Below are 18,178 nucleotides of genomic sequence, written 5' to 3'. Positions count from 1 at the left end.
CACCTAACTGAGGAACTCAATTTAACCTTGCGCAATACCCTAGATGCAGTTGCACCCCTAAAAACTAAAAACATTTCTCATAAGAAACTAGCTCCCTGGTACACAGAAAATACCCGAGCTCTGAAGCAAGCTTCCAGAAAATTGGAACGGAAATGGCGCCACACCAAACTGGAAGTCTTCCGACTAGCTTGGAAAGACAGTACCGTGCAGTACCGAAGAGCCCTTACTGCTGCTCGATCATCCTATTTTTTGAACTTAATTGAGGAAAATAAGAACAATCTGAAATTCCTTTTTGATACTGTCGCAAAGCTAACTAAAAAGCAGCATTCCCCAAGAGAGGATGACTTTCACTTTAGCAGTGATAAATTCATGAACTTCTTTGAGGAAAAGATTATGATTATTAGAAAGCAAATTACGGACTCCTCTTTAAATCTGCGTATTCCTTCAAAGCTCAGTTGTCCTGAGTCTGCACAACTCTCCTAGGACCTAGGATCAAGAGAGACGCTCAAGTGTTTTAGTAATATATCTCTTGACACAATGATGAAAATAATCTTGGCCTCTAAACCTTCAAGCTGCATACTGGACCCTATTCCAACTAAACTACTGAAAGAGCTGCTTCCTGTGCTTGGCCCTCCTATGTTGAACATAATAAACGGCTCTCTATCCACCGGATGTGTACCAAACTCACTAAAAGTGGCAGTAATAAAGCATCTCTTGAAAAAGCCAAACCTTGATCCAGAAAATGTAAAAAACTATCGGCCTATATCGAATCTTCCATTCCTCTCAAAAATGTTAGAAAAGGCTGTGGCGCAGCAACTTACTGCCTTCCTGAAGACAAACAATGTATATGAAATGCTTCAGTCTGGTTTTAGACCCCATCATAGCACTGAGACGGCACTTGTGAAGGTGGTAAATTACATTTTAATGGCATCGGACCGAGGCTCTGCATCTGTCCTCGTGCTCCTAGACCTTAGTGCTGCTTTTGATACCATCGATCACCACATTCTTTTGGAGAGATTGGAAACCCAAATTGGTCTACAAGGACAAGTTCTGGCCTGGTTTAGATCTTATCTGTCGGAAAGATATCAGTTTGTCTCTGTGAATGGTTTGTCTTCTGACAAATCAACTGTAAATTTCGGTGTTCCTCAAGGTTCCGTTTTAGGACCACTATTGTTTCCACTATATATTTTACCTCTTGGGGATGTTATTCGAAAACATAATGTTAACTTTCACTGCTATGCGGATGACACACAGCTTTACATTTCAATGAAACATGGTGAAGCCCCTAAATTGCCCTCGCTAGAAGCATGTGTTTCAGACATAAAGAAGTGGATGGCTGCAAACTTTCTACTTTTAAACTCGGACAAAACAGAGATGCTTGTTCTTCCTGTCAAAGCAAGGGCTGATTTCAAGGTTTTACTGCTAACCTACAAAGCATTACATGGGCTTGCTCCTACCTATCTCTCTGATTTGGTCCTGCCGTACATACCTACACGTACGCTACGGTCACAAGACGCAGGCCTCCTAATTGTCCCTAGAATTTCTAAGCAAACAGCTGGAGGCAGGGCTTTCTCCTATAGAGCTCCATTTTTATGGAACGGTCTGCCTACCCATGTCAGAGACGCAAACTCGGTCTCAACCTTTCAGTCTTTACTGAAGACTCATCTCTTCAGTGGGTCATATGATTGAGTGTAGTCTGGCCCAGGAGTGGGAAGGTGAACGGAAAGGCTCTGAAGCAACGAACCGCCCTTGCTGTCTCTGCCTGGCCGGTTCCCCTCTTTCTACTGGGATTCTCTGCCTCTAACCCTATTACAGGGGCTGAGTCACTGGCTTACTGGGTCTCCCTCATGCCGTCCCTGGAAGGGGTGCGTCACCTGAGTGGGTTGATTCACTGATGTGGTCATCCTTTCTGGGTTGGCGCCCCCCCTTGGGTTGTGCCGTGGCGGAGATCTTTGTGGGCTATACTCGGCCCTGTCTCAGGATGGTAAGTTGGTGGTTGAAGATATCCCTCTAGTGGTGTGGGTGCTGTGCTTTGGCAAAGTGGGTGGGGTTATATCCTTCCTGTTTGGCCCTGTCCGGGGGTGTCCTCGGGTGGGTCCACAGTGTCTCCTGACCCCTCCTGTCTCAGCCTCCAGTATTTATGTGTCGGGGGCTGGGGTCAGTTTGTTATATCTGGAGTACTTCTCCTGTCCTATTCGGTGTCCTGTGTGAATCTAAGTGTGCGTTCTCTAATTCTCTCCTTCTCTCTTTCTTTCTCTCTCTCGGAGGACCTGAGCCCTAGGACCATGCCCCAGGATTACCTGAGATAACTCCTTCCGTACTTTCCTTCCTCCCTCCTTACAGGAGATAGATGAAGAGATCAGGAAGGTGATCAAGGGTGTGGCCCAGTTTGAGCCATTGGGTGAGCTCTGCAACCACATCTTCGCCAAACGAGATGCCCATGGAGGTTCACAGGACCACCCATGGGTCAAACTAAAAACTATCAGCTCAACACACACGCACCCCTGGACTATCAGCTACACATACCCTCTGTTCCTGTGTGACACCAACCCTTGGGTGAAAGTCTACTCCTTTTCTCATTAGTTCTCTAAACACACAATAGGAGATTGTCACCCTGTAAATCAGTTTGTAGCAGCATTCCAAACCAGTTCATTACCTCTGACCCTGTGATGTCACTGGTATTTATTCACAATACAGCGAATAATGTTGTTTTATGTCAGTTGGTATGTTTTCTCCTCATACGGAGGGATCTGTCTCTGAATGGGAGGTGAGTTGCATTGGGCAGACTTTTGTTCCAGTCCAGCACTTACGCACCTGATTTAACAAATCAACCTCTCATCAAGACCTTTGGGCGTCAGGTGGCCTAGGCCAGTAACCGAAAGGTTGCTAGATCGAATCCCCTACAGTAGCACTCGTTACACTTGGACTAGACAAACTTAAGAGACACCAGGCTGCAAGTCATAACGTCGTCATAAGAAAAGGGAACGACAATAGTCTCTTCCTCTCCTTCTCTTCTACTCTGACTCCCTCCCTCTTTCCGCGAAGAGAGGATACTGTGTAAGGGGGGCAGGGCTACCGACGTTAAGGCTAATCTGAAGTCCACAGACCCACTCCAAAAGGCTTTCGGAGCCATCATCGACTCAGTGGGTTTTGTCCAACATGTCTCTGGACCAACTCACTGTCACAGTCATACGCTGGACCTAGTTTTGTCCCATGGAATAAATGTTGTGGATCTTAATGTTTTTCCTCATAATCCTGGACTATCGGACCACCATTTTATTACGTTTGCAATTGCAACAAATAATCTGCTCAGACCCCAACCAAGGAACATCAAAAGTCGTGCTATAAATTCACAGACTACACAAAGATTCCTTGATGTCCTTCCAGATTCCCTCTGTCTACCCAAGGACGCCAGAGGACAAAAATCAGTTAACCACCTAACTGAGGAACTCAATTTAACCTTGCGCAATACCCTAGATGCAGTTGCACCCCTAAAAACTAAAAACATTTCTCATAAGAAACTAGCTCCCTGGTACACAGAAAATACCCGAGCTCTGAAGCAAGCTTCCAGAAAATTGGAACGGAAATGGCGCCACACCAAACTGGAAGTCTTCCGACTAGCTTGGAAAGACAGTACCGTGCAGTACCGAAGAGCCCTTACTGCTCGATCAGTATTTATGTGTCGGGGGCTGGGGTCAGTTTGTTATATCTGGAGTACTTCTCCTGTCCTATTCGGTGTCCTGTGTGAATCTAAGTGTGCGTTCTCTAATTCTCTCCTTCTCTCTTTCTTTCTCTCTCTCGGAGGACCTGAGCCCTAGGACCATGCCCCAGGATTACCTGAGATTGCTGTCCCCAGTCCACCTGGCCGTGCTGCTGCTCCAGTTTAAACTGTTCTGCCTTCTTATTATTCGAACATGCTGGTCATTTATGAACATTTGAACATCTTGGCCATGTTCTGTTATAATCTCCACCCGGCACAGCCAGAAGAAGACTGGCCACCCCACATATGCTCTCTCTAATTCTCTCTTTTTTTCTCTCTCTCGGAGGACCTGAGCCCTAGGACCATGCCCCAGGACTACCTGACATGATGACTCTTTGCTGTCCCCAGTCCATCTGACCGTGCTGCTGCTCCAGTTTCAACTGTTCTGCCTTATTATTATACGACCATGCTGGTCATTTATGAACATTTGAACATCTTGGCCATGTTCTGTTATAATCTCCACCCGGCACAGCCAGAAGAGGACTGGCCACCCCACATAGCCTGGTTCCTCTCTATGTTTTTTCCTAGGTTTTGGCCTTTCTAGGGAGTTTTTCCTAGCCACCGTGCTTCTACACCTGCATTGCTTGCTGTTTGGGGTTTTAGGCTGGGTTTCTGTACAGCACTTTGAGATATCAGCTGATGTACGAAGGGCTAAATAAATAAATTTGATTTGATACTGATCCAAGTACTATGAAACTGAAGTGTCTGTCAACTAAAAGACCGAGATTATAATACAGTTTGATGTGATTGGACTGAAGCAATATATTTGGCTGAGACTTCAAATAACATGTATTATTATTGAATTTGTTAGCTTCTGATGACACTGGAGAAGTCTGCATGAGAGATAATAATGTTCCATGCCAGGTAGGTGAGTGCGTTTTCCTGCGTCACCTTGAATCTCAGTATCATCTATTCATAGCTAGTGCATATGACTAGTTTTTGGAAATACAGTACCAGTCAATTCAAGGTTTTTTCTTTCTACATTGTAGAATAATAGTGAAGACATCAAAACTATGAAATAACACAAATGGAACCATGTAGTAACTAAAGTGTTAAACAAATCAAAATATATTTGAGATTCTTCAAAGTAGGCACCCATTGTCCTGTTGAAAAACATATGATAGTCCCACTAAGAGCAAACCAGATGGAATGGCGTATCACTGCCGAATGCTGTGGTAGCCATGTTGGTTAATTGTGCCTTGAATTCTAATTAAATCACTGACTGTATCACAAGCAAAACACCATCACACCTCCTCCATGCTTCACGGTGGGAACCACATATGCGGAGATAATCCATTCACCTACTCTGCATTTCACAAAGACACAGCAGTTGGAACCAAAAATCTAATTTGGACTCATCCATTGCTCGTGTTTCTTGGCCCAAGCAAGTCTCTTCTTATTATTGTTGGTGTCCTTTAGTAGTGGTTTCTCTGTAGCAATTCAACCATGAAGGCCTGATTCATGCAGTCTGCTGAACAGTTGATGTTGTGATGTCTGTTACTTGAACTCTGAAACATTTATTTTGTCTGCAATTTCTGAAGTGCAGTTAACTCTAATAAACGTATCCTCTGCAGCAGAGGTAACTCTGGGTCTTCCTTTCCTGTGGCGGTCCTCATGAGTGCCAGTTTCATCATAGCGCCTGATGGTTTTTGCGACTGCACTTGAAGAAACTTTCAGTTCTTGAAATTTTACGGATTGACTGACATGTCTTAAAGTAATGATGGACTGTCATTTCTCTTCGCTTATTTGAGATGTTCTTGCCATAATATGGACTTGGTATTTTACCCAATAGGGTTATCATCTGTATACCACCCATACCTTGTCACAACACAACTGATTGGCTCAAATGCATTAAGAAGGAAAGAAATTCCACAAATTAACTTGAAATGCATTTCAGGTGACTAACTCATGAAGCTGGCTGAGAGAATGCCAAGAGTGTGCAAGGCCATGGGTGGCTACTTTGAAGAATCTCAAATATATTTGTTTAACACTTTTTAAAACTTTTTTTTACTACATGATTCCATATGTGTTATTTCATAGTTTGTCTTCACTATTATTCTACAATGTAGAAAATAGTCAAAATAAAGAAAAACCCTTGAATGAGTAGGTGTGCCCAAACTTGACTGCTACTTCACTTTGAAATGTCCTTGTATGAGAGAAACACATTTTTGTCCAAATTGATCAGAAATACAATGTATACATTGTTAATGTTGTAAATTACTATTGTAGCTGGAAACGTCTTTTTTTTTAAGTAAAAAAATGCAATATCTACATAGGCGTACAGAGGCCCATTATCAGCAACCACCAGACTGGCCAATAAAGCAAAAAGATTAAGATGGGCAAAAGAACACAGACATTGGACAGAGGAATTCTGCCTAGAAGGCCAGCATCCCGGAGTCGCCTCTTCACTGTTGATGTTGAGACTGGTGTTTTGCAGGTACTATTTAACTGCCAGTTAAAGACTTGAGGCGTCTGTTTCTCAAACTAGTCACACTAATGTACTTGTCCTCTTGCTCAGTTGTGCACCGGGGCCTCACACTTCTCTTTCTATTCTGGTTAGAGTCAGTTTGCGCTGTTCTGTGAAGGGAGAAGTACACAGCGTTGTACGAGATCTTCAGTTTCTTGCCAATATCTCGCATGGAATAGCCTAACATTTCTCAGAACAAGAATAGACTGACGAGTTTCAGAAGAAAGTCTTGGTTTCTGGACATTTTGAGCCTAATCGAACCCACAACTGCTTCGAGTTCTTAGGAAACAATGCTGTATTGTTGTTTTATGTATACTTTTTTTTATAATGTTACCCCAGGAAATCTTAAGTCTTATTACATACAGCCGGGAAGAACTATTGGATATAAGAGCAACGTCTTGTTCGGACCACCACCCAGAACATTGGATCTAATTCCAGCAGTCGACCCAAAACAACGGCGCCGCAGAAGATGCAGACGAAGCGGCCACCTGGTCAGGCTCCGTAGACGTGCACGTCGCCCACCGCTCCTGAGTATACAACAAGCCAATGTCCAGTCTCTTGACAATAAGGTAGATGAAATTCGAGCAAGGGTTGCCTTCCGGAGAGACAGAGATTGTAACATTCTGTTTCACAGAAACATGGCTCTCTCGGGATATGTTGTCATAATTGATTCAGCCACTGGGCTTCTCCATGAATTGCAGCAACTGAGATGAACACCTTTTCTGGGAAGAGGGAGGGCAGGGGTGTATGCTTTTATGATTAACGACTCATGGTGTAATCATAACAACATACAGGAACTCAAGTCCTTCTTCTCACCCAACCTAGAATTCCTGACAATCAAATGCCGGCCATTTTATCTACCAAGAGAATTCTCGTCAGTTATAGTCACAGCTGTGTACATTCCCCCTCAAGCAGACACCAAGACGGCAAACAAGGAACTTCACTGGACTATATGCAAACTGGGAACCATAAATCCTGAGGCTGCATTTATTGTAGCTGGGGATTTTAACAAAGTAAAATTGAGAACAAGGCTACCTAAATTCTACCAGCATATTTATTGCGCTAAGCGCATTGGCAATACTCCCGACCACTGCTACTCTAACTTCCGCAATGCATACAAAGCCCTCCCTTCGGCAAATCCGACCACGATGCCATCTTGCTCCTACCGTCTTATAGACAAACTCAAACAGGATGTACCAGGATGAGAACTATTCAACGCTGGTCTGACCAATCGGAAGCCACGCTTTTTAATCACGCGGACTGGAATATGTTCCGGTCAGCTTCAGAGAACAACATCAACCTATACGCTGACTCGGTGAGTGTGTTTGTAAAGAAATGCATTGGAGGTGTTGTAACCCCTGTGATTATTAAAACCTACCCTAACCAGAAAACGTTGATGGATAGCGGCATTAGCACAAAACTGAAAGCACAATTCACTGCATTTAACCATGGAAAGAGGTCTGGGAATATGACAATATAAACAGCTTAGTTATTCCCTCCGCAAGGCAATCAAACAAGCGAATTTCCAGTATAGGGACAAGGTGGAGTCTCAATTCAACGGCTCAGACATGAGACATATGTGGCAGGGTTTACAGGAAATCACGGACTGTGAAAATAAAACCAGCCACTTCATGGACACCGACGTCATGCTTCCAGACAAACTAAACACCTTTGCCCTCTTTGAGGATAATACAGTGCCACCGTCGCGCCCACTAACAAGGACTCCTCCGTGGCTGACGTGAGTAAAACATTTAAACGTGTTAACCCTTGCAGGGCTGCTGGCCCAGACTGCATCCATAGCCGTGTCCTCAGAGCATGCACAGACCAGCTGGCTGGTGTGTTTACGGACATTCAATCGCTCCCTATCCCAGTCTGCTGTCCCCACATGCTTCAAGATGGCTACCATTGTTCCTGTGCCCAAGAAGGCAAAGTTAAATGACTACTTCCCTGTAGCACTCACTTCTGTCATCATGAAGTGCTTTGAGAGATTAGTCAAGGATCATATCACCTCCACCTTACCGGCCACCCTAGACCCACTTCAGTTTGTATACCGCCCCATTCGGCCCACAGACGACGCAATCGCCATCACACTGCCCTATCCCATCTGGACAAGAAGAATACCTATGTAAGAATGCTGTTCATTGACGACAGCTAAGAATTCAACACCATTGTACCCTCCAAGCTCATCATCAAGCTGTAGGCCCTGGGTCTCAACCCTGCCCAGTGCAATTTGGTCCTGGACTTTCTGACAGGCCGCCCCCAGGTGGTGAAGGTAGGAAACATCTCAACTTCGCTGACCCTCAACACTGGGGCCCCACATGGGTGTGTTCTCAGCCCCCTCCTGTACTCCCTGTTCACCCACGACTGCGTGGCCATGCACGCCTCCAACTCAATCATCAAGCCTACAGAGAGTAGTCGCTCAACGTCAACTAAACAAAGGTGATGATCATGGACTTCAGGAAACAGCAGAGGGAGCACCCCCCTATCCACATCAGAAGGGCAGCAGTGGAGAAGGTGGGAAGTTTTAAGTTCCTGTGCGTACACATCACAGACTAACTGAATTGGGCCACCCACACAGACGGTGTGGTGAAGAAGGCACAACAGTGCCTCTTCAACCTCAGGAGGCTGAGGCTGCTACCTACATTAAGACCCAATCAATAAATGGATCACTAGTCACTTTATACAATGCAACTCTAAGTGATGCCTCTTTAATGTTTACATATCTTACATTACTCATATCACATATATATACTGTATTTTATACCATCTATTGCACCTTGCCTATGCAGCTCGGTCATCCCTCATCCATATACTTACGTACATGTTCTCTTTCACCCCTTTAGATTTGTGTGTATTAGGAAGTTGTTGGGGATTGTTAGATATTACTGCACTGTTGGAACTAGAAGCACAAGCATTTCGCTACATTTGTGTTAACATCTGCTAACTCTCTGTATTTGACAAATAAAATTTGATTTGATGCTCCAGATACTCAACTAGTCTAAAGAAAGCCCGTTTTATTGCTTCTTTAATCAGAACAACAGTTTTCAGCTGTGCTAACATAATTGCAAAAGGGTTTTCTAATGATCAATTAGCTTTTTAAAATGATAAACTTGGATTAGCGAACACAACATGCCATTGGAACACAGGAGTGATGGTTGCTAATAATGGGCCTCTGTAGATATTCCATAAATCTGCCGTTTCCAGCTACAATAGTCATTTACTATATTAGCAATGTCTACACTGTATTTCTGATCAATTTGATGTTATTTTAATTGGACAGAAAATGTGCTTTTCTTTCAAAAACAAGGACATTTCTAAGTGACCCCAAACTTTTGAACTAGTCAAGGTGGTGTGTGTGCCCCCTAATCTACGGATTTCACATGACTTGGTAATAGAGATAAGCATCTTAGTCAGATATCTTTTTAAAAAAATGGGCCTCACATTAATCCTCAGGATCTCGTCACGCTATTTCTGTGCATTCAAATTGCCATCGATAAAATGCAATTGTGTTAGTTGTCCATAGCTTATGCCTGCCAATACCATAACCCCACTGCCACCATGGGGCACTCTGTTCACAGCATTGGCATCAGCAAAACGCTCACCCACACAATGCCATACACGTGGTCTGCGGTTGTGAGGCTGGTTGGACTTACTGCCAAATTCTCTAAAACGACGTAGAGAAATTAATGTACAATGCTCTGGTAACAACTCTGGTGTTCATTCCTGCAGTCCGCATTCCAATTTCACACTCAATCAAAACTTGAGACATTTGTGGCATTGTGTGACAGAACTGCATATTTTAGAATGGCCTTTTATTGTCCCCAGCACACGGTGCAACTGTGTAATGATCATGATGTTTAATCAGCTTCTTGATATGCCACACCTGTCCATGTGGATGGATAATCTTGGCAAATGAGAAATGCTCACTAACAGGGATGTTAACACATTTTAGAGGATGTTTTTTTGAGTATGGAACATTTCTGGTATGTTTTTTTTTCAGCTCATGAAACATGGGACCAACACTTTATATGTTGCATTTATACTGTAGTGATCAGTGGTATAGTGGAGGGTAAATGTAGTTTACACACCTTTTGATGAAAAATTAAGAGACAGCGATCAGAGTTTACCACTACATCACTTGTAGAGATCATGTTTTAAGATGGTGAGGTTTCTAGCTGAGGATAGCTGAAGACACCAGAGTTATAATCTCTCGCTTTGCCAGAAATTCTCACACACATACAAAGTCTAATTGTAGTTGTCAGTGTTAGACTGTGGTAATGTTTTCAACTTTGAACAGTCATTCAATAAACTTTATTACTGCTAAAGAGATACTTTGGGATTTTGTCAATGAGGCACTTTATCTCCTTCCCCAGAGTCGGATGACCTCATGAATACCGCTGTTATGTCTGTCCAGTATGAATGAAATTAGCAGTGGTGGAAAAAGTACCCAATTTTCATACTTGAGTAAAAGTAAAGATGCCTTAATAGAAAATGACTTAAAAGTTGCCCTGTGCAATACTGCATGAGTAAAAGTTTTTTTTCCCGAGAGCCAGAGGCACACCAACACTCAGACAATAATTTACAAACGAAGCATGTGTTTAGTGAGACCACCAGATCAGAGGCAGTAGGAATGACCGGGGATGTTCTCTTGATAAGTGTGTAAATTAGACCAATTTACTGTCCAGCTAAGCATTCAAAATGTAAGGAATACTTTTGGGTGTCAAAGAAAGTGTATGGGGTAAAACGTACATACTTTTATTTAGGAATCTAGAGAAGTAAAAGTTGTTAAAATAAAAATAGGTAAGTACAGATAACCCCCCAAAAATACTTAAGTTGCACTTCGAAGTATTTTTACACCACTGGAAATTAGAGGTATTTTCGCAAGGCAATGCTAACTAGCGTTAGCGCAATGGCTGGAAGTGGAAGTCTGTCGGTATCTCCTAACGTGCGATAAGATTTTGAGGTGTTTGACAAGAGTAAATGTCAAGTGTACTAGTGCTGTTTCATCGCGGTACAAAATCCTAAATGCTCATTCTGATAAACATTGTTACACCATGTGCCATCCACAGACTGTCACATTTCTAAATCTAAAGCATTATTTTAAAAGGAGACATCGGAATTCCGGAAATCTCCCTGATATAAACAGCCTGGCACCATTGCGCAAAATAAACTATGATTGAGCTATGCGCGGGACGGTGCAGGAACTGACCAATGGCAGGCACTAATGGGCATTTCCTGAAATCAATGAGTTTCTTGATAATTAATGACTGATAACATGCACCAATGGGCGTGTCCTGATTTTAAAAACGCCCCGAATTGCGGTCTGCAATAACACCATGTTGGAGAGCACAGCTGAGCAGAAAGAAGATCCACAACATTAATTTCTAGACTAATTTTTCTATCCTATGCAGTTACCCTAATCGACAAATATCCAGCAATCATAACCTGCAACAAACATGGAGAGAAAAAGGTGGGTTTTAACGAATTGCTCAAAATAGTATTGAGGAAGGACAAGTAGTAACCATAAAGACGGTAGACGTTATCGAAGTCTGCAGGAAAAGCTTTATATCTCATTAGGGAAAGCGTATGTATGTATGGCTGGCTGGCTGGCTGGCATTCTTGTTACTCGATGGAGTAGCCTGGTAGCTAGCTGGCCACTGAAGTAAGACATCGTCCTCTTACTAGCTAAAACTGTAACACAACAGTTAAGACCACCGTCTCCAGATTGCATAAAAAAGGCATTGATTTGCTAACTTTCGCTTACTAGCCATCGTTTGTTAACAAACTAACATCAGCCCTCCCGTATCAGGTGATCACACATGTAATTGTTTCAGCTAACGTTAATTAGCAAGTAGGTGTCGGTCACGAGTCTTTTGGGTGAGTTTAACATTCGAGACTGACAAACAAATCACCATGTGTCATAACTACTCTATTATTTCTAGATTAGTTAGTCACATTTACCCATGATACATCGCGCATTTGATGCTCTTGAAAACGATCAATGTTTACATCAGTGTTAATTGATTCTCATGATGTGGACTTTCTAGCTAATACAGTATTGTGAGGGTTATACCGTGCTGTTGGTTAGCTAGTACACTACGCTAGCTAACTTTTCATGGTTTACAGATTTTTTTTTTTTGCCGGCTGAGGCTCTCTGATAATTAACATTTACTTGATTGTAGTCATTTAGTGACTTACAGTGCATTCATTATAAGATGGCTAGGTGGGACAACCACATCAGTCATAGTAAGTACATTTCTCCTCAATACAGTAGCTATCAGCGAAGTAAGAGCTTGTAAGGGAGGGAAAAAGTCAAGTGTGAGTGTTCTTTCACGAAGCCCCTTTTTTTTCTCACAATACAAGGCTCTTTAAAAAATAAAACTATGCAACTCGTATCATGTTTCAATATGCAGTAATGATAGTTTCCTGAACTACAATAACAATTATTGAAGTTTCTGAACAGTCTTTCTGAGAAGTACTTTTTTCCCCTCATGGTTAACTACAAGTAAGTTTTAAAAGACAGGCTGTGTGGTTCATGTGCTTGTTTATATTCATGAGCTCGCTTTGACTGACAGCTCTTTGACACGCCTTTGTCAAGCAACTTGTATGCAGTGTTGCAGTAAAACCATCTCAAGCTAATTTGGTGATACAGAAATCAACTCAAACAATGAAATTTCATCTGATATTTTTTTTAACCTTTTATTTAACTAGGCAAGTCAGTTAAGAACAAATTCTTATTTACAATGACGGCCTAGGAACAGTGGTTTAACTGCCTTGTTCAGGGGCAGAATGACCAATTATTTTTTTAATATGTATATATTTTTTAATATATATATATATATATCTTTTTTTATATATATATGAAGCAGCAGGTAACCTAGTGGTTACAGCATTGGGCCAGTAACCGAAAGGTTGCTAGATCAAATCCCTGAGAGATGAGGTAAAAAAAAAATATATATATATATATACTGCTCAAAAAATTAAGGGAACACTAAAATAACACATCCTAGATCTGAATGAAATATTCTTATTAAATACTTTTTCTTTACATAGTTGACTGTGCTGACCACAAAATCACACAAATATTCAATGGAAATCAAATTTATCAACCAATGGAGGCCTGGATTTGGAGTCACACTCAAAATTAAAGTGGAAAACCACACTGCAGGCGGATCCAACTTTGATGTAATGTCCTTAAAACAAGTCAAAATGAGGCTCAGTAGTGCGTGTGGCCTCCACGTGCCTGTATGACCTCCCTACAACGCCTGGGCATGCTCCTGATGAGGTGGTGGATGGTCTCCTGAGGGATCTCCTCCCAGACTTGGACTAAAGCATCCGCCAACTCCTGGACAGTCTGTGGTGCAACGTGGCGTTGGTGGATGGAGCGAGACATGATGTCCCAGATGTGCTCAATTGGATTCAGGTCTGGGGAATGGGCGGACCAGTCCATAGAATCAAAGCCTTCCTCTTGCAGGAACTGCTGACACACTCCAGCCACATGAGGTCTAGCATTGTCTTGCATTAGGAGGAACCCAGGGCCAACCGCACCAGCATATGGTCCCACAAGGAGTCTGAGGATCTCATCTCGGTACCTAATGGCAGTCAGGCTACCTCTGGCGAGCACATGGAGGGCTGTGCAGTCCCCCAAAGAAATGCCACCCCACACCATGACTGACCCACCGCCAAACCGGTCATGCTGGAGGATGTTGCAGGCAGCAGAACGTTGTCCACAGCGTCTCCAGACTGTCACATGTGCACAGTGTGAACCTGCTTTAATCTGTGAAGAGCACAGGGCGCCAGTGGCGAATTTGCCAGTCTTGGTGTTCTCTGGCAAAAGCCAAACGTCCTGCACGGTGTTGGGCTGTAAGCACAACCCCCACCTGTGGACGTCGGGCCCTCATACCACCCTCATGGAGTCTGTTTCTGACTGTTTGAGCAGACACATGCACATTTGTGGCCTGCTGGAGCTCATTTTGCAGGGCTCTGGCAGTGCTCCTCCTGCTCCTCCTTGCACAAAGGCGGAGGTAGTGGTCCTGCTGTTGGGTTGTTGCCCTCCTACGGCCTCCTCCACATCTCCTGATGTACTGGCCTGTCTCCTGGTAGCGCCTCCATGCTCTGGACACTACGCTGACAGACACAGCAAACCTTCTTGCCACAGCTCGCATTGATGTTCCATCCTGGATGAGCTGCACTACCTGAGCCAGTTGTGTGGGTTGTAGAAGCCGTCTCATGCTACCACTAGCGTGAAAGCACCGCCAGCATTCAAAAGTGACCAAAACATCAGCCAGGAAGCATAGGAACTGAGAAGTGGTCTGTGGTCACCACCTGCAGAACCACTCCTTTATTGGGGGTGTCTTGCTAATTGCCTATAATTTCCACCTGTTGTCTATTCCATTTGCACAACAGCATGTGAAATTTACTGTCAATCAGTGTTGCTTCCTAAGTGGACAGTTTAATTTCACAGAAGTGTGATTGACTTGGAGTTACATTGTGTTGTTTAAGTGTTCCCTTTATTTTTTTGAGCAGTGTGTATATGATATATATCACAGACAGAGAGCTCCAGTTTGGAATGTCTCTTGTGAAGTGGTTCACAGCACATGGGACCGGGTGACCCATGAGGAGGCTCACAATTGTCCAGGTTAGCGGAGGGCTGCCCTCAGGTTATTGCCTCAATTGGCTGGCCGGGATTTACTTGTCCCATGGTGCTCTAGCAACTCCTGTGGTGGTCCGGGCGCATGCACGCTGACACTGTCGCCAGTTGTATAGTGTTTCCTCCGACATTGGTGCGGCTGTGTGTCAAGAAGCAGTGCGGCTTGGTTGGGTTGTGTTTTGGAGGACGCATTGCCCTCGACCTTCGCCTCTCCCAAGTCCGTACGGGAGTTAGACTTGTCCCATCGGTGTATCTACCAATTGGGGAGAACTTTAAAAAAATAAAATGTAAATAAATAAAGCAACAATAATTTTTCATACTTTGGTCATCTTACTTTGATCTGGCTTCCTTAAAATATCAATTTTCATGAAAAACATGATTTTGACTGTTCATAATATATTGTTTTGTCCTCAGTGCCCTCATTAAAGTTGTAACTGCAGGTTGCTGATAAGCTGCCCTCAGGTTATTGCCTCAATTCAATGCTGATGTTTTTTTTTTTTTTTTGCTGTCCTGTCTTACTGCCTCATTTAGTGACCCTGGAAAGGGATTCCTGAGCAAGCCCCAGCTAGCTCGTTACCTGGGCAACACCATTTAGGTGCACGCCATTGAACCCCGTGCAGGAAGGATGCTCATGAATAAGCTTCAAAGGAACCGGCACAAGCATCGCTATGACATCAACCATCAGATCAAGGTGAGAGAGGGTTTTGTAGACCAGGATCATGTAATCTGTTTGACCTTTGAACAATGATCCCTGACCTGTTTCTCTGTCTGTTTTGAAGGCTAAGCCGGACCTGAACACGACCTTACCAGTCAGAAAGACAGCATATATCTTTAAACAGCCTGTCACCAAGGTGACCAATCACCCTAGCAACAAAGTGAAGACAGACCCCCACAAGGCTGTCGACCAACCAAGACAGGTGAGTCCAGTGATGCTCGGCTCTTATTGGTTGTGATATGATACTGTTATGTTATTGCTGCCATATGGTAGGGAGATGAAGTCCTCTACTCTGGCCTAGCCCTCAAAAGCTTATTATTGGGATGAGTAACTCAATTTAACAAGCTTAATCAAAGCTTGTTAAATCATTCCTGTAATGTGGCTAAACATTTTTGAGATGCTCTGAGTGGCTGCGATTTAAATTTATGATTCACATTAAGTGATGCACGCAGAGTCCAATGTCTAGTTCTTTACACAGTGTTGGTCCTCAGCTGTTTTGGGAGAGGAAGCTGAGTGGTCTGAGTGCGTTTGAAATTGCAGAAGAGCTGGTGAAAACCATGGACCTTCCCAGGGGCCTACAGGGTAGGTACACTGACCTTCCCAGGGGCTTGCATGTTGAGTACACACAGCAGCGAATACTTGAGTTTCAATATATACACATAAACACACACAAAATTGTTGGGTTTTATCTGACCCTGTGTATGTCCCCGTCCCAAGGTGTTGGGCCTGTGTGTTCAGACAAGACCTTTCTCTCAGCAATCTCCAGCACCCTGCACACCAGCCCCAACCCTGTCACTGGTCAGCTGAACACAGCTGTGGAGAAGAACCCTGGGGTATGGCTCAACACCGCCCAGCCGCTCTGCAAGGCCTTCATGGTTACCGATGACGATGTCCGGTAGAGTACACATAAACCCTGTGGTAGGGCACAACAACACCCAGCTACTGTGGGGCCTTGTCGTTAACCCTGCCAAGAGGACTGTCCTCAATCATTGCTCCCTAACCCCTCTCCCACTATGTGGTGTCTGTAGGAAGCAGGAGGACCTGGTCCACAATGTGAGGAGGCTGGAGGAACGCTCTGATGGCGGACATGTTGGTTCACATAGAGGAATCCACCAATAAGGCAGATGCTCTGAAGAAGGCACAAACCAAGCAGGAGGACAAGGAGGGCGTATAGCCAAGGTACAGCAGAGCAGTGTAAAAATAGATAGCTTGAGGTTACTTTGTCTTTTACAATGTTGTTCTGTGAGTTTGTTCATAATACTTTACGTTGGGAGAGAACGAATAAAGTCCAGAATTAAAACATTAACATAATTCTGTGACAATACCAGTGGTAACATGCTATAGACAAACTTATTGATTTACTTGTGATCATTTCTCTCCTACGGGGTTGGTGAATACTACAGAGGGCTGCCTGGAACACTGTATTCTACCCATACATGTACAGGATATTCACCAGGATCTGACTAGCATCGGTCAACGTGAAGGATCCTCTCTCCCACTGGGATCTCCACATAGGTCTTTCTGTCTGACAGAAGACTACCTGTTGCGTCAGGAATCAGTCATAGATAAACGTGCATCATATGACCTGATATATCCTATAGGTCTTATATCCTATAGGTCTTGTTATCCCTATCTTATTTGGTTTGGTGTTCTTCAAACAATGTAGTCTGAATAGTCGAAGAGCAGTGCTCTGCACAGCGGTTGCATTGACTCGCATGGCTCACATGTTCCTATAAGTTCAAAATGGTGCTAATCTTAGTAGATGTATTTTTGCTTTCATGTTACATTGAACTGTCAATAGATGTGACGGCTGACGTAGACTGTGCCATTACTCAGTTGCTTATTTGGGATTTAGTTTTATTTTTTAAACTTTGGCAAGTCACAATTATGCTGTAGTTATTTAACAGATTTTTAAATATTTATGTTAACCTGTTCTTGATTTGAGGTATGAATGCGAAGATCATTCACTGTCATATGAAGATGTCTGGAAAAAGTAGGAACCCCCCATGAATTGTAATTGTTCAAATTATGCTTCGTAGTAAAAAATAAAAAAAACATTTTGTTTTTCCTCCGAGGGATTTGTTACCTTTGCCTGTTTTTAGAATTTGTAAGTCAAACATCAAGCAATTAATTTTTCTATAACAAAAATAAATGCTGTCTTGTCATGTGTTCTTTTAGATGCTTGCTATGTGAGATCAGCAGACGGAGAAGACATAGTGATTCTGTAGGTAGGTCAATGTGAGCATCAGAAGTTGAAGCTTGAGTTTGTATAGCAATCAATAATGGATAATTAATGTATTATTCTAGAGACTACATTGAATCTGGCATCTATTATTCAGTTATTGTCCCATTTGGTCAACCTCAAGGGGTTGACAGGCACCCACACAATAACGGGGACATTGCTTTCGCTCTAGACCTTCAGACGCAGTTGGGGATCTTGAACTGCTACCCTTGACAAAAATGTTGAGGTTGATAGGTTATTTTGTCTCCATTTTCCCAATAACCCACTCTACCCAACCTGTGACACCATCTTAGCATCCATAACTGTCAATTTCCCACGACGTTTTCAAAAACTGACACGGAACC

The 18,178-nt window shown here is 43.3% G+C and overlaps 1 protein-coding gene across 4 annotated transcripts; it reads left to right on the top strand.

Annotated features, from left to right (window-relative positions):
* The first annotated feature begins 11,394 nt into the window (after nt 1-11,394).
* On the top strand, nt 11,395-17,666 carry mbd3a (methyl-CpG binding domain protein 3a). Of its 4 annotated transcripts, none has more exons than XR_004206272.1 (7): nt 11,395-11,697; nt 15,409-15,568; nt 15,657-15,794; nt 16,071-16,174; nt 16,310-16,487; nt 16,621-16,771; nt 16,996-17,666. XR_004206272.1 is itself a non-coding variant. In XM_020467443.2 (7 exons), the coding sequence occupies exons 2-6, from the start codon at nt 15,503-15,505 to the stop codon at nt 16,709-16,711; spliced, it is 564 nt and encodes a 187-aa protein (XP_020323032.1). In that variant the 5' UTR covers nt 11,530-11,697; nt 15,409-15,502; the 3' UTR covers nt 16,712-16,771; nt 16,996-17,666. The 4 variants fall into 4 exon arrangements, 2 of the variants coding, with proteins under 2 accessions (XP_020323033.1, XP_020323032.1); XM_020467443.2 differs by having other exon boundaries at nt 11,530-11,697; nt 16,084-16,174; XR_004206273.1 differs by having other exon boundaries at nt 11,531-11,697; nt 16,310-16,510.
* The last annotated feature ends 512 nt before the right edge of the window (nt 17,667-18,178 follow it).

Source organism: Oncorhynchus kisutch, linkage group LG30, assembly GCF_002021735.2.
Source record: "Oncorhynchus kisutch isolate 150728-3 linkage group LG30, Okis_V2, whole genome shotgun sequence".
NCBI classification, from domain to species: Eukaryota; Metazoa; Chordata; class Actinopteri; order Salmoniformes; family Salmonidae; genus Oncorhynchus; species Oncorhynchus kisutch.
Note: the sequence above shows the minus strand (reverse complement) of the source record. Positions and strands in the feature narration are given on the sequence as shown.

Bases quoted from the DNA above. Each gene is read 5' to 3' on its own strand.
- mbd3a (XM_020467443.2), top strand. From the start codon at position 15,503: ATGCTCATGAATAAGCTTCAAAGGAACCGGCACAAGCATCGCTATGAC. The intron at 15,569-15,656 runs GTGAGAGAGGGT...TCTGTTTTGAAG, and splicing joins ACATCAACCATCAGATCAAG to GCTAAGCCGGACCTGAACAC. The intron at 16,488-16,620 runs GTAGAGTACACA...TGGTGTCTGTAG, and splicing joins GTTACCGATGACGATGTCCG to GAAGCAGGAGGACCTGGTCC.